Source organism: Balaenoptera physalus (assembly GCF_965194825.1).
Source record: "Balaenoptera physalus genome assembly, chromosome: 20".
Lineage (NCBI taxonomy): Eukaryota > Metazoa > Chordata > Mammalia > Artiodactyla > Balaenopteridae > Balaenoptera > Balaenoptera physalus.
This window is the reverse complement of record NC_138901.1, coordinates 43509496-43529887: the sequence shown is the minus strand read 5'-3', so window position 1 is coordinate 43529887 and position 20392 is coordinate 43509496. Positions and strand designations below refer to the sequence as shown.

The following is a 20392-nucleotide window of genomic DNA, read 5'->3' as shown; positions in this document are numbered from 1 at the left end:
TTTTAATTTATTTATTTTATTTATTTATTTTACTTATTTGTTTTTGGCTGCGTTGGGTGTTTGTCGCTACGCGCGGGCTTTCGCTAGTTGCGGTGAGCGGGGGCTACTCTTTGTTGCAGTGTGTGGGCTTCTCATTGCAGTGGCTTCTCTTGTTGCAGAGCACAGGCTCTAGGTGCACGGGCTTCAGTAGTTGTGGCTTGTGGGCTCTAGAGCGCAGGCTCAGTAGTTGTGGCACATGGGCTTAGTTGCTCCACAACTTGTGGGATCTTCCCGGACCAGGGCTCGAACCTGTGTCCCCTGCCTTGACAGGCAGATTCTTAACCACTGCGCCAGCAGGGAAGCCCGTCAGTGCCATTTGTAAGACTGCTCCATGATATGTCCATGTAGCTGGTTTTTTCCAAAAATCTTTAAGTAGAATAGACAAGTCAGAAAGATGAGCAGCTTGGCTTTGAACATTCCCTGTTACACTATTAAGTTTTTAAAATGTAGACCTAAGCTTTAGGGTCAGGCAGACATGGTTCAAATCCTGGCTTGCCGGTTACTAGCTGAGTGACCTTTGGTGCATTATTTAACTTCTACGAAGGTGAATTTCTTCTGTAACGTGGAAGTCGTTACATATACCTCATTGGATTCCAAGATGCCTTTTTTTTTTCTTAACACCTTTATTGGAGTATAATTGCTTTACAGTGGTGTGCTAATTTCTGCTGTATAACAAAGTGAACCAGCTATACATATACACTTATCCCCATTTCTCCTCCCTCCTGCATCTCCCTCCCGCCCTCCCTATCCCACCCCTCTAGGTGGACACAAAGCACTGAGCTGATCTCCCTGTGCTATGCGGCTGGCTGCTTCCCACTAGCTATCTATTTTACGTTTGGTAGTGTATATATGTCCATGCCACTCTCTCACTTCGTCCCAGCTTACCCTTCCCCCTCCCCGTGTCCTCAAGTCCATTCTCTACATCTGCATCTTTATTCCTGTCCTGCCCCTAGGTTCTTCAGAACCTTTTTTTTTAGATTCCATGTATATGTGTTAGCATATAGTATATGTTTTTCTCTTTCTGACTTACTTCACTCTGTGTGACAGACTCTGGGTCCATCCACCTCACTGCAAATAGCTCAATTTCATTTCTTTTTATGGCTGAGTAATATTCTATTGTATATATGTGCCACATCTTCTTTATCCATTCATTTGTCGATGGACACTTAGGTTGCTTCCATGTCCTGGCTATTGTAAACAGTGCTTCAGTGAACATTGTGGTACATGACTCTTTTTGAATTATGGTTTTCTCAGGGTATATGCCCAGTAGTGGGATTGCTGGGTCATATGGTAGTTCTGTTTTTAGTATTTTAAGGAACCTCCATACAGTTCTCCATAGTGGCTGTATCAATTTACATTCCCACCAACAGTGCAAGAAGGTTCCCTTTTCTCCACACCCTCTCCAACATTTATTGTTTGTAGATTTTTTTTTTTAATTAATTAATTTATTTATTTATTTATTTATTTTTGGCTGTGTTGGGTCTTCGTTTCTGTGCGAGGGCTTTCTCTAGTTGCGGCGAGCGGGGGCCACTCTTCATCGCAGTGCGCGGGCCTCTCACTGTCGCGGCCTCTCTTGTTGCGGAGCACAGGCTCCAGACGCGCAGGCTCAGTAGTTGTGGCTCACGGACCCAGTTGCTCCGTGGCATGTGGGATCTTCCCAGACCAGGGCTCGAACCCGTGTTCCCTGCATTGGCAGGCAGATTCTCAACCACTGCGCCACCAGGGAAGCCCTGTAGATTTTTTGATGATGGCCATTCTGACCGGTGTGAGGTGATACCTCATTGTAGTTTTGATTTGCATTTCTCTAATGATTAGTGATGTTGAGCATCCTTTCATGTGTTTATTGGCAATCTGTATATCTTCTTTGGAGAAATGTCTGTTTAGGTCTTCTGCCCATTTTTAGATTGGGTTGTTTGTTTTTTTAATATTGAGCTGCATGAGCTGCTTGTATATTTTGGAGATTAATCCTTTGTCAGTTGCTTCGTTTGCAAATATTTTCTCCCATTCTGAGGGTTGTCTTTTTGTCTTGTTTATGGTTTCTTTTGCTGTGCAAAAGCTTTTAAGTTTCATTAGGTCCCGTTTGTTTATTTTTGTTTTTATTTCCATTTCTCTAGGAGGTGGGTCAAAAAGGATCTTGCTGTGATCTGTGTCATAGAGTGTTCTGCCTATGTTTTCCTCTAAGAGTTTGATAGTGTCTGGCCTTACACTTAGGTCTTTAATCCATTTTGAGTTTATTTTTGTGTATGGTGTTAGGGAGTGTTCTAATTTCATACTTTTACATGTACCTGTCCAGTTTTCCCAGCACCACTTATTGAAGAGGGTGTCTTTTCTCCACTGTATATGCTTGCCTCCTTTATCAAAGATAAGGTGACCATATGTGCTTGGGTTTATCTCTGGGCTTTCTATCCTGTTCCATTGACAAGATGCCTTTTTTTAATAGCACCTAGCTTAGTACCTGACTGATAGCAAGTGCTTAATTTAGTACAGTGGTTCTGGGAAGCCCTACATCAGGCTAATTTAGTCAGAATTGGTTTTTAAAAAAGAAAGCTTCCCAGATGATTCTAGTATGCTGCAAAGGTTGAGACTCTAGTCTAGCAGAAAAGTATTGACTGGAATTATGAAACCTAGCTTTTCCTCCAAGCCTTGCTGCAAACCACCAGTGTCCTGTTGCCCCTGGGCCTTGCACACCATCTGTGTACAACAAGGAAAATGGACCTCTCTGAAGTCCAGTCTAACATTAAAAAAATCAGGGCAAGGAGCTCTGCAGAACCTCACCTCTCTGATGGCTCAGGACGTTAACCACACAAGACCTTGCCGAGTTCTAAGAACTTGCGCCTTTACAGGCTGCATTTTTCATTATCTCTCTTGCTTTAAGATGTCTTGGGCCTCCTGGGTTTTTTAAGTGGAAATTATACTTTCTGGCACATGTCTTTAGCATGTTTTATGTTTGATTCTAGGTAAAAAGCAATGCAGTCCGGGCCCTTGGTAATTTGCTTCATTTTCTGCAACCATCTCATATAGAAAAACCCAGATTTGCTGAAATCATTGAGGAGGCTATCCAGGCCCTAATTTCTACCGTTCTAATTGAGGCTGCCATGAAAGTCCGATGGAATGCTTGTTACGCAATGGGAAATGTATTTAAAAATTCTGCTCTTCCCTTAGGTAAGAACATCTCCCTCTTCTCTCTGGTGGAGGGCCTCTTTGGACAGCACACACCAGTGTGCATTGTTATTAAAGCCACAGTATTATTCATAATGTTTTAAAAAATGGAAACATACTGAACACCCCAGTTTAGGGGAAAGGTGAGATAAATCATGGTATATATATTCAGAGAGATACTTTGTTGCCACTTAAAATTAGGTTTACAAAAGGTTTTTGGTAATCTGGGAAAATACTTCTGATGTTAAGCAAATTAAAACAGGATATAAAAATTGTTTCTACAGTATGATCTCAATAAATGAGTAGAAAAAAGACTGAAAAGAAATTAGTCTAATTATTAACAGTGGTTGCCTCTGAATGGGATGATGAGTAGGATTTTATCTGCTTTCATTTTCTACGTTTTTTACAGTGAGCATCTATCGTTTTAACAATCAGGAAAAAAGTAAAGGGGAAAACAGACCTGGGAGAAAGAGAGTATAAATGGGAAATTCCATATGCGCCCTTGGTACTGAAGTGGAATGCTGCATAGGGATCTGCCTCTGAGTAATGACATGCTGTGCACCTTGATAGATCATCAGTGGCTGACAGCTGCTTGGGTGTCTGGATTGCAGCCTCCAAATCCCAGTCGCTTGAATTGCCAGCATTTACCTTACATATTTGTCTCAGTGACAAGATTTGAAACATAAGTGTGTGTTCCTGGAGAGGTGAAGCCATTCTGGACCAGCAGAGCCTGCATCAGGTTAGGGAAATCTGGCTCTGCTCCCCTTTACTGCCAAGAGCGTCCAGGCGGACCAGTCAGCCGGGAGCCAGTGGAGATGTAGCCTCGTGGCTTTTTCCACTGAGGAAACAGCCTGAAGTAACCTTTGGGGTTGGAGCTCACGGAAGCTGGGTATCTGCTGCCTGTCTTCAGAGACATCAGAGAGGTTGGGAAGGGCTGGGAGCATTAGGGAAGCTGCCTTCTACTCTGCTGCCCACCTTGAGGACTGAGAACTCCCGAAATGGAGTAAGTGGTAACTCTGACGAGGAGTAAAACTGGCCGATTTCCTGGGGCCAACAGGAAGCGAGAGGAGCCAGGAATCTAGGCATCATCTTCTCAATATTAGAAAATTGAGCCTTCCGTTCATCTGAGTCCTCTGTTCCCCGGTCACTGCCTAGACAGTATTTTCTTTTTCTTTGCAATAAAATGCATGACTTGCTTTGTCCAGAGCAGGGTCTAGATGCTAATCTGGGTGGTGAAATGGCCTTTTGCCAGCATGAGCAGGGCTGGGCATACAGTTGTGCACTTTGTGCACTGCTCAGAAGCACCCAGCCGAGAGGACAGGTGGGGCTGCAGTTCAGTCCCTGCTCCTCCCACCAAGCCTTACCCCCTCAGACGAGCATCTTCCCAGAGAAGGAGCCTCTTTCTAAGTCACCAAAGTTCCTATTCAGGGTGGCAGAGGTCCTGAGCACATGTCATGCTCATCTAGGGAAAGGGAGAGCTTTGGGAGCCGGTACTTGGCCACTTACCTAGGATCCCGTAGTCACTCACCACCCCGATCTTGTAGGGTTATTGTGAGAATTAAAACATAAAACGACCAACTTGAGCACTAGTGTATGTGCTTCCTTCTACCCCTCTCCCTCTCACCCCACTTATTTTTAAACCTTCATTTGCTTTAATGACTATGGATTCTTTCTAGGAACAGCCCTGTGGACCTCCCAGGCCTACAATGCCCTGACATCAGTTGTGACATCATGCAAGAACTTCAAAGTGCGCATCAGATCTGCCGCTGCCCTTTCCGTCCCGGGCAAGAGAGAGCACTATGGGTCTGTTGACCAGTACGCTCAGATCTGGAATGCATTGGTCACTGCCTTACAGAAGAGCGAAGACACCACAGACTTTTTGGAATTCAAGTACTGTGCTAGCCTACGGACCCAAATCTGCCAGGCACTGATTCACCTCTTGAGCTTGGCCAGCGCCTCAGACCTGTCCTGCATCAAAGAAACCCTTGAATTGAATGGGGACATGGTCCAGTCCTATATCCTACAGTTTTTAAAATCAGGAACAGAGAGAGATGACACTGGAGCACCCCACAGCCCGCAGGAAAGAGACCAGATGGTCAAAACAGCCCTGGAGCACATAAGCAGTGTCCAGGCACTGGCTGGCGACACATCCAAAAGGGCCATCATGGGCTTTTTAGAAGATATCCTGACCGTTTATTTCGACCCATCTGGATCACAAGTAGCACTCTTAGGATTAACAAATCGGTGAATATTTTACCGGACCTTCCAGGTGTCAAGTGATGACAGGAAGACCTGAGCTTGAGCATCAGATGTGTGGGATTTACTCTTCGGGGCAGAAACAGTCCTTTCACTATTTATTTAGATTGAGTTAGCAGCTATTTAAATTTTTCTCAAAGGGCTCAGCCACTTTAGAGAGTGGTTTCACTGTGCTGACCGTGGCCATGGTTGTTGGAACCTCTGACCTGTGCACGCGGGAGCCAAGGAGTTGGGTTGTCGTGTGGGCTGAGCAGACTGGGGGGTTGTAAAGAGTGTTTAGTCTCAGAAGAGTATTTTAAAAAAAGCAAAAGGATTTAGGAGTTAGAATGTTGTATATTGTGTCTCTGGGAATTGTTTTTCTTTTATAATAAACTAATGTAAAGCAGTGTGCCCATAATCTACCATTTTTATCAAGTTGCCTTTATAGAAAGCTGCGAGCAGAGCTGCTGTTCAGCCAGTTCGTTCTGGTACAGCTGCATCAGTTGCTAAAACACTGAGACGGTTCCTCACAGGTTAATAAATAGCGGTTGCACTGAGCTCCCCAAGTGGCAACCCTGGAAGCCCCCTCCACGCCTTCCTTCAATCCTGTAAAGAGTGAACTGGCACGCAAGGGCCTCTGGCCTAGGCCCATGTCCATTTCACCCTGGCCGTAACATCAGCTTCTATCTGAATTTCCTAATGCCCTTTAGGAGAATATGGTCCCATATGCTAAATTTATGGTGGTTTTGCCACTTTTGGATTTGTGCCTTAAAAAAGGATTATTTGTTTAATTTAGATGGTTACAAAGAAAGGTTTTTAAGTTATACTTTGATAATGCCCAAGTAGTTATAAAAAGTAATTTCTCACTGAAAAATTATTAACCTTTAAATTTTGCGTACATCTCTTGACCACCAACAATTTATTGGAAATGATTTCAGTCAGGAATTTAGAGATACATAATAAAAGATTCCACACTTATACTTGATATGGGATAAATAAGAATCAAGATACATAGAGTGGGTTTTGGCAATATATTATTTAACTATGGTTATTTAGTTTAAAATACATATTTCACAGCATACATATGTCCTCAGTTTTTCTTCTTTGCCCTTAAGTTACTCTTCTCCCTCTGTGCTGCTGTATGTTCAGAAAATACTGTTTAGGCAAAGACTAGGGGACACAGTGCTCAGATAGCTGAAGGCTCACTTTTCTGTTGGTAGAGTACAAGTTTCCAAAGAATGAGACGACCAGCACAGTAGAAACTACCATATAGAACATTCTTTAGACTTGTTTTTCTTTGGAGATGATTCTGGACACGATTTTTTATAGAGGCCATGGAACTGAGTTGAACCTGTACTGACCCTGCAATGAATCTTAGGACTTCCTTCTCTTGAAGGAATAAATTCTTAGTAGCAGCTTATTTGCTTGTTGTTTTCATGAAAGTAAAAATGTGGCATATGTAACTTATTCCTGGTTCTTTGGGCTTTCACTAGTGGGTTCCTTGATAAAATATCTGTGAAGTGACTTTGAATGGTTTTACTTGATGATTCACTCTTATCTTTTGCTTATCTTGAATAAAATCTAATTTTTTTCTTTCTAAACCTTTTGCTTCCGTTAAGGTGTCCAGGTTTCTGAAAACAGATGTTAATATTCGTATGCAGGGAAAAAGCAAGGGTAAGCACTTCTAGAAATCCCATAATGCAGGGTGTGGGCTTCCGTCCCAATGGGATGCTGATTCTCTTCTCCCTGTGGCTTTGTGGGTGTACACCTGGGCCAGGGGCTCCTCTCAGACACCTGGGCTGGGGCCTCAGTAAAGCTGCCATCATGAAAGGAAGCCACTCAGAGAATAAAGGGCCAGAACTTAATTGATGCAGAAACAGTAGGAAGTCTGGCTCTGATACAGAATTCTAATTCAGAATGCCAAATTCTGAACTTTCTTTTGATATTTAAAAGAAAAATTTGGAGGAGTCAGCTTGGCACAGATGTCTAGAGCCTTTATTCATTGAAGTGACAGCATTAGGAAACATCACTTATATTCGAACGTTTCCTGTGAAACCCGCTAATTCCTGCCCACTTCTAGAACCCGAGGAAGACGCACACTGTAACCTCTTTTGTAGAATTAGTTAATGGTAGAGCCAGTGCCCTAAGGTGATTAGAGGGTAGACAGAAACCTCCTATAGAACACCAGGGCAGCAACTTCCCTGATTTTGATATTTGTATGTGAATCCAGACGAGGAGCAGAACCTCACCAATCTAAGAGCTAAGTGAGTTCTAGTTACTCCGGTTCATTCGGCCTTCACCTCGTGAATATAGTGCAGCCTCTCTGGGGACATAATTCTAAACAGGAGCAGCTGTGTCAATGGAAAAAGCCCTTCCTTGAGAATTATTGCTCTGCAGTCTATTCTATGACCTACTAGGATTGACTCTAGGAACACAGGTATTTTTTAAATTTAGAAGTTCTGTTAACAAAATGTTATCACATTGATAGGTCAAATAAGAAAACTCATAAAAATGGTCATTTTTATGGATACTGAAAGAGCACTTGATAAAACTCAATGTCCTTTTCTGATCAAAAACCCTTTTAAAAAATAAAGAATAAAGATGCTTTGTTAACATCATAAAATATTTCTATCTTGATGGTGACTTTGCTAAAAAAGTCACAACCAAGACAAGCAAGCCTGTCATCGCCACTGTTACCTAACATTGTGTAAGATTTGATGGTCAGTGTGATTAAATAAACCAAAAGTAGAATTTTCCAAGTTTTTTCAAAGAGAGGTTCCAAATTATCTTTATTTGTAAAACACCAGTCTGAGGGACAGAATTCACAAATAATTATTTGTAGAAAATCAACTCAGAAAATAATAGAATAAAAGTTCTGTAAGGTAGCTGGTTACAAAGTAAATATGCCAAAATCAATAGCTCCTCTACATATCAACAATAACCAATAAGATTTTTTTATGTTAGAAAAAGATCCCATCACAATAGTAATAAAAAGAATAACATACCCAGGAATAAATCTAACCAAAGCCTATGCAAGGATTTTGTGAAAAAAATTTTAAAAATTTTTTGAAGGTCATTGAAGATGACATTAAAAAAAAAAAAAATGAGAAGATATACCATGTTCCTAGATAGAAGGACCCTTTATTATAAAAAGACCATGTCTCTCTGAATCTATAAATTTAGCTTAAGTCCTATCAAAATCAAAAAACATATATTTAATGGCAAAATGATTTCAAAGTTCATCTGGAAAAATGAATGTAAAAATTCAAGGATTAGCCTTCTAGCCACCACACTGCAAGGGAAAAGAGAATCTCTTCCTCAATTAGGGTGCCCTAAGGGAGCATTTTTCAGCCTTTGTAAATCCACGGCCCTGTTGTTACATAAAAACCCATCTCTTATTCTCATTCCAGTCCTAGCCCGCCCTGTCTCTCCCACTGCATGCAGCTGTAGTGCCTGGACTCAATGCATGGAGCTGCTATCTTGGAAAGGAAAGAATAACAGGAAGATCAGGGAAGGAAAGGGGAACTCCGAGTACCACCGAACTGGCAGTAAGTTTACTGTTTTTCCCACTCTGGTGTCTCCTGGCCTGGACTCCAGGCAGACAGCATCCTGGACCTGCGTACCATGCAGGCAGAAGGAGCTCCCAGAGAAGCTGTCTATTTCTGGTCCTAGGATGGGGCAAGAGGGCCTGTGTAAGTCAGAGAGAGTCAGGGAGATCCCTGTTTATTGCTGCTTCTCATCTCCCACTCCAGCCCCTCGGCAATCCCACTGCAGCAGAGGCTGTCACAGCCAGGCAGGTGCCTAAAACTTCAGGGAGGGGAACCCTTCTCTCTGACCAGAGGAAGTGCGGTCCCAACAGCAAGGGAGTGATGCCCATTGCTTTCTCTTGCTCTCTGGGTTTTCTCATTTGACCTCTTGATGTGATAATATTTTGTAAATAGAACTGTGACACCAGAGGGAAATTCAAAACCGTGGGAATGAAGGAAGAGCAACAGAAATGGGAAATATTTGGATAAATAGACTCTTTTTCTCATCTTAAGCTTTTTATAACATGTATAATCAGTTAAAACAAGACTTTTAACATTGTCTGACGGGGTCTTCAGTGAATATAGATGTAATACACATGAAAGTTACCACATAAAGAGGAAGTGTGAAGAGATTTATACGGTAGTAAGATTTCTATATTTCACTTGAATGATAAAATATTAATCCCAAACAACCTATGAAAAGTTAAGTATTTTGTAGTCGCTAGAGAAACCACATGCACACGCACACAAATTACACAGAAGATATATTTAAAAACTCAATAGGTAAACTGGAATACTAAAAAATATTCAAATAATCCAAAAGAAGACAGGAAAAGAAAGACAGGAATGAAAAACATAGGGAACAAATAGAAAACAAAAAACAGTAGACCTAAATCCAAACATATCAACAGTTACGTTAAGTTTAAAAGGTCTAGGTATACTAATTAAAAGACAGCTTGTCAGAATGTAAAAATATCCAAGACCCAGCTATATGCGTTAAAAGAAACCCATTTAAAATAAGTAGTATAGGTTAAAAATAAAAGGAGAAAGAAAAATATGCCATGCAAATACTAATCAAAAGAAATTTGGAGTAGCTATATACTGTCAGACAAAATAGACTTCAGAGCAAGAAAATTTACCAGGAATAAACATGGAAATCGCATAATGATAACAGTGTCAAGTCACAGAGAAGGCCTGACAATCCTAAATGGATATGAACCTCACAACACATCTTCAAAATACATGAAGCAAAGACTGATAGAACTGAAAGGAGAAACGGCAAGTCAGCAATTACAGTTGGAGACTTTTAACACTCACTCCTTTCTCAGTAGCCAATAGGACAAATAGACCATATTCTGGATCATGAAACAAATCTGAACAGATTTTTAAGAATTGAAATCATACCAAGTATGATCTCTGACCATAATGAAATTCAGCCAGAAATCAATCACCAGAACATCTCTAATGACTTGAAATTAAATAACATACTTCTAAGTAATCCATAGGAGGTCGAAGGGGGAAGTCTCAAAGGATGTTGGAAAGTGAGAACTTATAAAATACTTGAAACTGAACAAAATGAAAATAGTATTTGATATATGACATATCAAAATGTATAGATGCAGCTAAAGCAAAGCTTTGATGGAAATTTATAATATTTGGTACTTATTTTAGAGAGGAAGAAAGGTTTCAAACAATCACCTAAATTTCAAACTTAACTAGGAAAATAAGAGAAAAACCTAGAGCAAGCAGAAGGAAGAAAATTATGCTGAGTGAAAGAAGCCACTCTCAAAATGTTACAAACTATGATTCCATTTACATGACATTATGGAAAAGGCAAAACTTTAGGAATGGAAGACAAATCAGTGGTTTCCAGGGATTGGGATGGGGGCAGGATTCGACTACAGGGAAGCATGAGGGAATTTTGGTGGATGATGGAACCGGAATCCTGATTGTGGTGGTATTTACGTAAATCTATGCATGTGACAGAACGCATAGCACAGAATACTCCCCCAAACATCTATAATTTAAAAAAATCTCTCTCTCTCATATACACATACACACACACACTCTCTGGATCTCTCCTTCTCACTGTACAGACTGTATCTGTGTACCATTGGGTACACATAGCCAACTGTGTGCCAGGTATAGTAGCACTAAATATATTTTTAAAATATATTTTAAAAGATAGGGGTTTATCTTATGCCTAATTATAACGGTAATAATCAACATTTATTGGCTGCTTTTTATTTGCCAAGCACAAAAAAGATCCTAGATGCATTATGTTAATGCATTTCTAACACTTAAACCATCCTGTTATAAACAAGAATATATTTTGTAGCTATTTCTATTACTTAAACATTTTAACTCTTTTTGGTTCTCTGATTCTTTTGGCAAACATTTTTTTAATTTTATTTTTTATTTATTTTTGGCTGCCTTGGGTCTTCGTTGCTGCGCGCGGGCTTTCTCTAGTTGAGGCGAGCGGGAGCTACTTTTAATTGCAATGCGCGGGCTTCTTATCGTGGTGGCTTCTCTTGTTGCAGAGCACGGGCTCTAGGTGCGTGGGCTTCAGTAGTTGTGGCACGTGGGCTCAGTAATTGTAGCTCCTGGGCTCTAGAGCGCAGGTTCAGTAGTTGTGGCGCACGGGCTTAGTTGCTCCGCGGCATGTGGGACCTTCCCGGACCAGGGCTCGAACCCACGTCCCCTGCATTGGCAGGCAGATTCCCAACCACTGTGCCACCAGAGAAGTCCCATTTTTTTAAATTGAGATATTGTTGATGTACAATATTATATAAGTTTCAGGTGTACAACATCGTGATTCGCAATTTTTAAAGGTTATACTCGATTTATAGTTATTGTAAAATATTGGCTATATTCCTTGTGCTGTACAATATATCCTTGTGGCTTACTTATTTTATACATAGTAGTTTGTGCCTCTTAACCTCCTATTCCTATTTTGCCCCTCCCCCCTTCCTTCTCCCAACTGGTAACCACTAGTTTGTTCTGTATATCTGTGAATCTGTTTCTTTGTTATATTCACTAGATGGTGAACATTCTTAAAAGTATATACAAGCTGCAGCATGTCTTGGAAACTCAAGTTGTAAACTATAGCTATGTAGCAGGATGGCCAGCAGATGGAGACAGAGAACACAAAATGATTCAGACTCAGGGCTCTTACCAAAGCTGTGATTCTCAAGCTCGGGAGCTGCAGCACCTGGATTTCAGGTTGCTCTCGTTAGAGCAGTGTTTCTCAAACCTGGCTGCACATTGGAATCACTTGGGGAACTTAAAAAAAAAAAAAAAACCGATTCTGAGTTTAGTGGTCAGGGGTACTTTTGCCATTGGGAGGTTTAAAATCTGCACACACGATTCTAATTACAGCAAAGTTTCAGACCCACTACTTTAGAACACACACCAACAGGCGGTCTCAAGCTGGCATGTTTCAGTATCACCTGGAGAACTTGTGAAAAACAGGTACCCAGACTGTTGTAGTCTTCATTCTTTGGAGAACCAGTGCATACTGAAATGTTGATGTATCAACTTAAGACAGTTACATATATAATCAGGACTAAATCTGATATAGTCTCAGACTAGATTCTAATATATCAGAGTAACTTCAGGCGTCAAATGTTTAAGAAAATTTTATAGGAGAAAAATTTTAATTGAGAAAATGCTAACCATGAACTTAATTTTTCCCCTGGAAATGGAGAGATGCACTGGGTCACCCCTAGACTGTCTTGTGTAACACAAGAGCAAGACTGGGCCAGCAGGTTCCCTCGTCAGAGAAACATAGCCTACACATGGTGTCGGGTTCCAGAAGTTTATAGTCGTGTTTGGTCATTCCATGGAAGGGCATCAGGAAAAAGTAGAGCTGCTCAGGCAACCGGATTCCCAGCCTTCGTGGGGCAGGCTCCCCCAATTTTTTTCCACTTTCTTTCACCAAAGCGTTTAAATTATTTTAATATTAGCGCCATCATAGATTCATTGTCTAAATAACATTTATTGATTTTCCATATTATACAAGTAATGAATCTTCATTGTGGAACTTTAGGAAAAAACAAGACAATAAATATATGTAAGTAAAAATGACTGGAGATAATCACTATTATCATTTTGTATGTTTCATGATACATGTCTATGTATGAGTATACACTATATATGTGGACTCACACACACTTCGGTTATGTTTGTGTGCACGCGAACACTCTTCCAGATATATTGTGGGAAATTAGTCTACAAAATTGCGGTCATAACCTGTATACTTTCTTGTAGCCTGCTATTTTACTTAACAATGTATCATGAGCACTAAATACTCTTCTAAAACATGACTTTAACGATTTGATCATTGTCCATAGTATCAGTATTCCATAATTTATCCAGTTCTCTATGGGACATTGTTTTCCAATTGTTTGTTGATGTATATGCACTCTTTCATAGATGTTAGAATTTTATCAGGATGTGTGATGTGAGGCAGAGGTGTAACTGTGTGCCTTCCCAAGCAGTCAGCCAGGTGTCTACACCACTGATGTAGTAACCACGCCATCCTTCCCCCTGGGTTTGCCGTGCCTCCTCGCTCAGATACCACGTTCTTATATTCCTGGAGGACTATGTAAGCTTCCTAGTCTCTTCATCCTACTGCTCCTCTATCCTCATGCTAGTCCCAAACTTCTTTAACTCTTGGGCTTTATAGCAGGAAATTCAGTAGCCAGATGACCCACCAGACAAGACTGGTTCTGCCCGGCTTTCTTGACTAGATAGGGCTTAACTCCACATTTCACTTGGGAATCTCAGACGCAGCTAATTGTTGCTGAACATTTAGTATTGACACTTAAAACAAACACCTTCTATTTAAGAGGAAGTGAATATTAGCTGTAAGAGGAAGAAAAGAGGCTTTTTTCCATTTAACAAGTGTCCATAAAGTATTTTTTCTATAAAGCGTGGCCTCTGGCCATCTACGTTCTGTGGAGTCCTTGCCAGGCCAGGAAGGCCTGGTCCTCCTCTACCTCTGGGTCACGCCCAGCGTGTTGACAGCTGAGATGGCGGGTGGGCCAGTGGTCATTCTGAGAATGAGCCTGAGGCACTGTGGGCTGACGCTGGAACGTGGGCTCCACCTTTCCAGGAGGCCGCCTGGTACATGACCTCATTGGCCTTGACCACCCTCTACCCCCATGGCCCACAGTCTCCAGTTCTGGCCATCAGTCCCCTCCGATCTCCGGCCCTCAGCCCAGGTCCTCACCTCTTCCTGAAACTATGACAACAGTCTCCAGGAGGGCCCTTGGTCACTGGCAAGTCTGTGGGGCTCCAGTCTCCTTTCTCACCTTGCTCAACCCATTCTCCAAACTGCCAGCCTCCAAGCTGGTTCTCCGGGGCCGTCATCACCCCTTTACATGGCTTAAAAGAGCCTTCATGGCTGCTCCCCCACCTCCCTGTCGTCGCTGGCCCCTGACCCATGGGCTTCAGCTATGTGGGCTCCCGCGTGCCCAGGCCTTGGTTCCGTCCTTCAGACTGCACCACAGTCTACACACTGCAAGTCTCAGCAGACACACACGCCATTTCCTCTGGGACACCTTTCCTGAGCACCTGTGAAGTGGGGATGTTTGTGGTGTCAGCTCATAGGGTCAGTACAGGACTGAATGCAACAAGCAAGCCCTAGCAGAGAGCCAAGCACTGAGAAGACCTAACTGAAGGCCAGCTCTTATCGTTCCTTTTATTATGATCCGTGCGCCGCTCACAACACTGGACCACAATCACCTGTTCTCGTGGCTGACTTCCAGCTGGACCAGGAGCTCCTTGAGAGCATCCCATCTCACCCACCTTTCTGTCTCCCCCCCGCCCAGCCTGGTGCCAGGCCACACCTACAGCAGGCTCTCAGCAAGTGTCTGTTGAATGAACTGTGGAGGTATGAAATATCCCCATTTTCCAGTAAGAAAACTGAGGCCTATGGACGGGAGAGTGACTTGCCCCAGATGGTGCTGCCAGTCAGAGCAAGAGCTGAACTCAGGTCCAGGAGACTCCTTGGTCCAGCGCTGTTCCCGCTGCACTGCTATCCCCTGGAGTATGCAGAGGCCAGATACAGAAGAAACGAAAATAGAAACAGGAGTTACTTTCAAGGTTGTTATTTTTTGCTGTGTTTGTCTCTGATCTCCCCAGCTATGGTGTTCTAACAACTCAGGCCCTATGAGGAAGACTTCACACAGCTTTGCTCTCAGGTGGGGAGAGCTGTGACATTGGAGCTGACAGCAGCCTTCAGGGTCATCTGATCCACCACCCCCACCCCCACCCCTTTACCTCAAAGGGGACCACGAACCCAGGAGGAGAAGTGAGCCGCCCACAGCCATGGCTGACAGCAGAGCCGGACTCCCTTTTCAGTGCCCCTCTTATTCATGGGAAGTAAAGCAGCGTCAGTGTAGGCAGAGCAGCAGAAAAGAGCCTAGTTATTTACAGGGCAAATGCTCCCTGGACGCCTCCAGCACCGGCAGGCAAGGCCTGCAGCCTCCAACAGGTCCCCCCAGAGACAGCGCAGCCCATGCCAGGAGGGGAGGCCCAGGAAAGCCGAGTAGGCAGAGTATCGACAGTCCAGGCCCCACCCAGAGGGGTGTTTCAGCCTGTGCTCTTTGCTGCCGGTTGATGTGCCATGCTGTTTATAGCTTCTCCAGGGGAGGGCAATTAACTTCTCGAGCCTGGAGGTTTATGGCCAAAGACGGGACAAGGGACGTTCCACCCCACTGGGGCCCTTTGAAAGTGAATGTTTATGATTTATCTGTGCGCTGGGGCACTTTGCCTTTAGCTGCAGAAGGACTGTCCCACCTAGCCCCCACTTTCCTGCCAACACGTGCTGGCACCAGGCCCATGGCTAGAGAATTGAAACATGTAAGCCTCGAGACAGGAAATGCAGCTGGATATGGCCCTGGTGTGGAAGATGTGTGGACTCACCAGTCCGGGTAGGGCACTGAGCAGGGCCTCTGGCTGCCCCAGGATTACTGTTGGGACTCAGGAGTGTACGGCTGGGCAGTTGGTAGGACTGCCTCCCTGAGCCCTGCCCTAAGTGGGCCAGTAGGCTTTCACCCCTTCACACCTTCATTCATCACCCTTCCCACCAACACACACAAACGCACGCCACCTACTGTGTGTCAACAGAAGGAAGATACAAAGATGAATGACATACCAGCCCTGGCCGGAGGAACTCACAGACCCGAGGCCAGTGAACACAATGTGACAGTCGGTGGGAAGGGAAGGGAAGGGAAGGCTGCCCGAAGCGGAGACTCGCTCAGCGCTCAGCCAGGTCTCCAGGGAAGACTTCCCAGAGGAGGATGAAAAGATGGGAAAAGGCTCTCGGAAGAGGCATGGAGATGTGGCGAGCAAGCACACAGAGGAAAGTGTGTGTGGCTCAGCATGGCCGGGCATGCCAGCGCCCTGAGTCAGGGAGGGAAAGGAGGCAAGAACAGGAGGTAGGTAGATGGAGGTGTGCATCCTGGGGAGTTCAGATTATATTGTGAGGGAGCCAAAGAGGAGTTTCGAGAAGAGTGCGGCTAACACAATCAGATTTGCTTTAGAAAAAGCACTCAGTTGGGAGGGTGGTGATTAGAGGGAAAGAGGCACGGTGGTTGTCCTACTCGGCTGTCCATTGTAACCACCTGGGGAGCTTTAGAAAGGCTGATGCCTGGGTCGGCCTCCAGAGAGGCTGCAGTAAGTGGTCTGGGGTGTGGCCCGGGCACTGGGATGGTGAAACTCCTTCTCCCTGTGACTCTGATATGCAGTTGAGGGATCTCGGTTTGGAAGCACTGTGGAAGCACTGTGGCCATCCAGGTGAGAAGTGGAGAGGCAGTTTCCGGAGATGGAGGAGGGCACACTTTCAGGAGGAAGAATCACAGCCTGTGGTGGTTGGTCGGATGTGGATCCTTAGAGAAAAGGAGGAGAAAACAGGCTGCTCCTTAAAAGGTTAAACACAGAGTTCCCGTATGGCCCAGCAACTTAGATACACACAAGAGAAATGAAAACCTGTGCGCAAAAACTTGCATACAAATGTTCATGCAGCACCATTCATGATAGCCAAAAAGTAGAAACAACCCAAATGTCCATCAACTGTTGAAGGGATAAATAAGATGTGGTAAATTGTTACAATAGAGTATTAGTCCCTTGAAAGAGGAATGATGTACTGATACATGCTACAACATGGGTGGACCTTGAAAACATTATGCTGAGTGAAAGAAATCAGTAACAAAGGAACCATATATACACATATTGTATGATTCCATTTATACGAAATGTCCAGAGTAGGCAAATCTATAGGGACAGAAAGTAAACTAGTGGTTGCCTAGGACTGGGAGGGGAAGGTGAGACTGGGAGTTGATGGCAAGGGGGTGTAGGTGGGTTTTCTGGGGGGATAATGAAAGTATTCTAAAATTGGTGGTCATGGGAACACAACTGATTACTAAAAGCCATTGAATTTTACACTTTAGAAGGATGGATTCTAGGGCACATGGATTATAATCTCAATAAAACTGTTAGAAGGGGGAGGTGTGAGGACTGCCGATTTTACTCTGAGGAGGTCGGGAGCCTTGAGAGGGCTGTGAGCAGAGCGGTGCCATGGTCTCACTACCTTGTACAGGATTCCCTCTAGTTCTAGTTTCTCAGCCTCGTTGCTGTTGACATTCGGGGCAGGATAATGCTTCATTATGGAGACTGCCCTGTGCATGTGGGATGTTTATCAGCACCCCTAGTCTCTATTGGTGCCGGGAGGACCCCCCCTCCACTCTTGTGTGACAACCAAAAACACCTCCAGCCACTGCCAAACATCCCCTGGGGAGCAAAAGTACCCCATTGAGAACTGCTGCTCGAGGCTGTAGGGGGAGCGTGCACAGGGAGTGGGGATGCTTATGAGAGCTTTATGTGGAGATGTCCGTTGAGCAGACAGGTGGGGCTGAAGCACCCAGAAGAGTCTGGCAGCTTCGCTGACTTCAGACTTGGAGGCCGTTGGAATGAATGTCACAGAAAAAAGAGCAAAACCCAAAGAGCTGGTTCAATTTAATTTTACTTTTTGAGCAAGTATTATGCTGAAGACATCAGGGCAGATACCAAGATGAGTAAAATAAGCTTCTGATCCCACCTCACCAACACTGAAACCTCTCAGTCAAGGCAATAGTGAGGTGCAGAATGCTCTGGAAGTACAGAAAAGGGAGAGTAAACCCAACTTGTCCAGGAGGGAAATTCCATCAATAGTTGAAATATTTCTTGACCTAGACCTTTAATTTTATCTGAATTTTTATCATAAATCTGCTGCTTATAGTTTCTACGGTTTGCAAAGAAGTGATTGCTTTCTTTTTTTTTTTTTTTTTGGCTGTGCTGCTTGGCTTGTGGGATCTCAGTTCCCTGACCAGGGATTGAACCTGGGCCATGGCAGTGAAAGCCTGGAATCCTAACCACTAGGCCACCAAGGAACTCTCCCAGTGATTGCTATTCTGTTTCCCAGGCAAACACTGCAGTGGGGGCAGGAGGGGAACAGCAAGTGCACAGAGCATTTCTCAGCCTCTCTGACATCTCAGGAGCCACCTCCTCCAGGAAACCTTTATTAACCAATCCTACACCCTACTCCTCAGGGTCCATGTGGCATCTGGGCACGGGATAGCTCTATTACTGCAGGTCTATCCCTCCATCTCACCCCTGCACACATAAACATACACATGCAAGAATGTGACCCTTCCCAGTAAGACACAAGAGTGTTTTACTCACCTTTGTATCCCCAGGACCTAGTACAATGTCTGGCATGTGATAGGTGATCAATAAACAATTAAAACATACTTGTAAAACTATAAGACATTGATGAAAGAAATTGAAGATGACACAAGCAGATGGAAAGATATACCGTGTTCATGGATTGGAAGAATTAATATTGTTAAAATGACCATGCTACCCAAGGCAATCTACAGATTGAGTGCAATCCCTATCAAAATACCAATGACATTTTTCACAGAACTGGAACAAATAATTCGACAATTTGTATGGAACCACAAAAAGACCCTGAATAGCCAAAATATAATCTTAAGAAAGAAGAACAAAACAGGAGGTATCATGCTCCCTGATTTCAAACTATGCTACAAAGCTACAGTTATCAAAATAGTGTGGTACTGGCACAAAACCAGGTACATAGATCAATGGAACCAAATAGAGAGCCCAGAAATGAACCCACATTTATATGGGTAATTAATCTATGACAAAGGAGACAAGAATATACAATGGGGAAAAGACAGCCTCTTCAATAAATTGTGTTGGGAAAACTGGACAGCTACCTGCAAAGTAATCAAACTGGACTACTTTCTCACACCATGAAGAAAAACAAACTCAAAATAGATTAATGACTTAAACGTAAGACCTGAAACCATAAAACTTCTAGAAGAAAATAAAGGCAGTATTTTTTGGATATGTCTCCGTAGGCAAGGGAAACAAGAGCAAAAATAAACAAATGGGACTACATCAAACTAAAAAGCTTTACACAGCAAAGGAAGCTATGAACAAAATGAGTAGTCCACCTCCTGAAAGGGAGAAGATATTTGCAAACAATATATCTGACAAAGGGTTAAAATATCCAAAATATACAAAGAACTCATACAACTCAACATCATAGAAACAAACAACCGAATTTAAAAATGGGCAGAGGACCTGAATAGACATTTTTCCAAAAAAGATATACAAGGCCAATAAACACATGAAAAGATGTTCAACACTACTAATCATCAGGGAAATGCAAATCAAAACCACAATGATATACCACCTCACACCTCTCAGAGTGGCTATCATCAAAAAGACAACAAATAACAAGCGTTGGCAAGGATGTAGAGAAAAGGGAACCTTCAGTCACTGTTGGTGGGAGTGTAAATTGGTGCCACCACTATGGAAAACAGTATGGAGATTTCTCAAATAATCAATGGTTGTTGATCCCTTTACATGAAGGGAGAATCACATATGGTGAAGTTCATGACATGTGCTTTTTGAGCTGAAATATGAACACTCATGAGCCTAGATGTGAAGAACACTTGCTCTTGGTCAGGGAGGGACTGGTCAGACCCACACCAGCAGGAGGTGGTGAAGTTAGGTAACTGGCCCAAAGTGGCGGAGTCTGAGCTCTTTCCAGTAACAAGCCCACCTTACATACACAAACCCCAGTGTGTCCCATCACATGGGTTCAGATCGGAGTACCTTCAGGTCCCCACACTTTTGGAAAAAGTTTAGCAATATGTATCCCAAAAGCCTTAAAAATCTTCCCACCTAGGAATGCCACTTCTGGAATTATTGTAAGGAAACCATCCAAAATGCAGGCAACACCTACTGTATAGCACAGGGGACTCTACTCAATGCTCTGTAATAAGCTGTATGGGAAAAGAATCTAAAAAAGAGCGGATATATGTATATGTATAACTGATTCACTTTGCTGTACACCT

General features: G+C 43.3%; 1 protein-coding gene across 11 annotated transcripts in view; it reads left to right on the top strand.

Annotated features, from left to right (window-relative positions):
• The window catches only part of HEATR6 (HEAT repeat containing 6), a 136170-nt gene that overhangs the window by 38760 nt on the left and 77018 nt on the right, over nucleotides 1-20392 (top strand). For 6 of the 11 annotated variants that reach the window (XR_014257244.1, XR_014257245.1, XR_014257246.1 and 3 more), the window contains 4 exons: nucleotides 2997-3201; nucleotides 4875-5442; nucleotides 7053-7107; nucleotides 8844-8981. Coding sequence is in view for 2 of the 11 variants with exons in the window: in XM_082439933.1 (XP_082296059.1) it covers nucleotides 2997-3201; nucleotides 4875-5442; nucleotides 7061-7107; nucleotides 8844-9238 (1215 nt within the window). In the remaining 9 variants the exon portion in view is untranslated. Of the gene's footprint in view, nucleotides 1-2996; nucleotides 3202-4874; nucleotides 5840-7052; nucleotides 7108-8843; nucleotides 13286-13394; nucleotides 15068-20392 lie in introns of those variants that run through there. The other 5 variants (XR_014257251.1, XR_014257252.1, XM_082439933.1 and 2 more) reach the window with 5 other exon arrangements.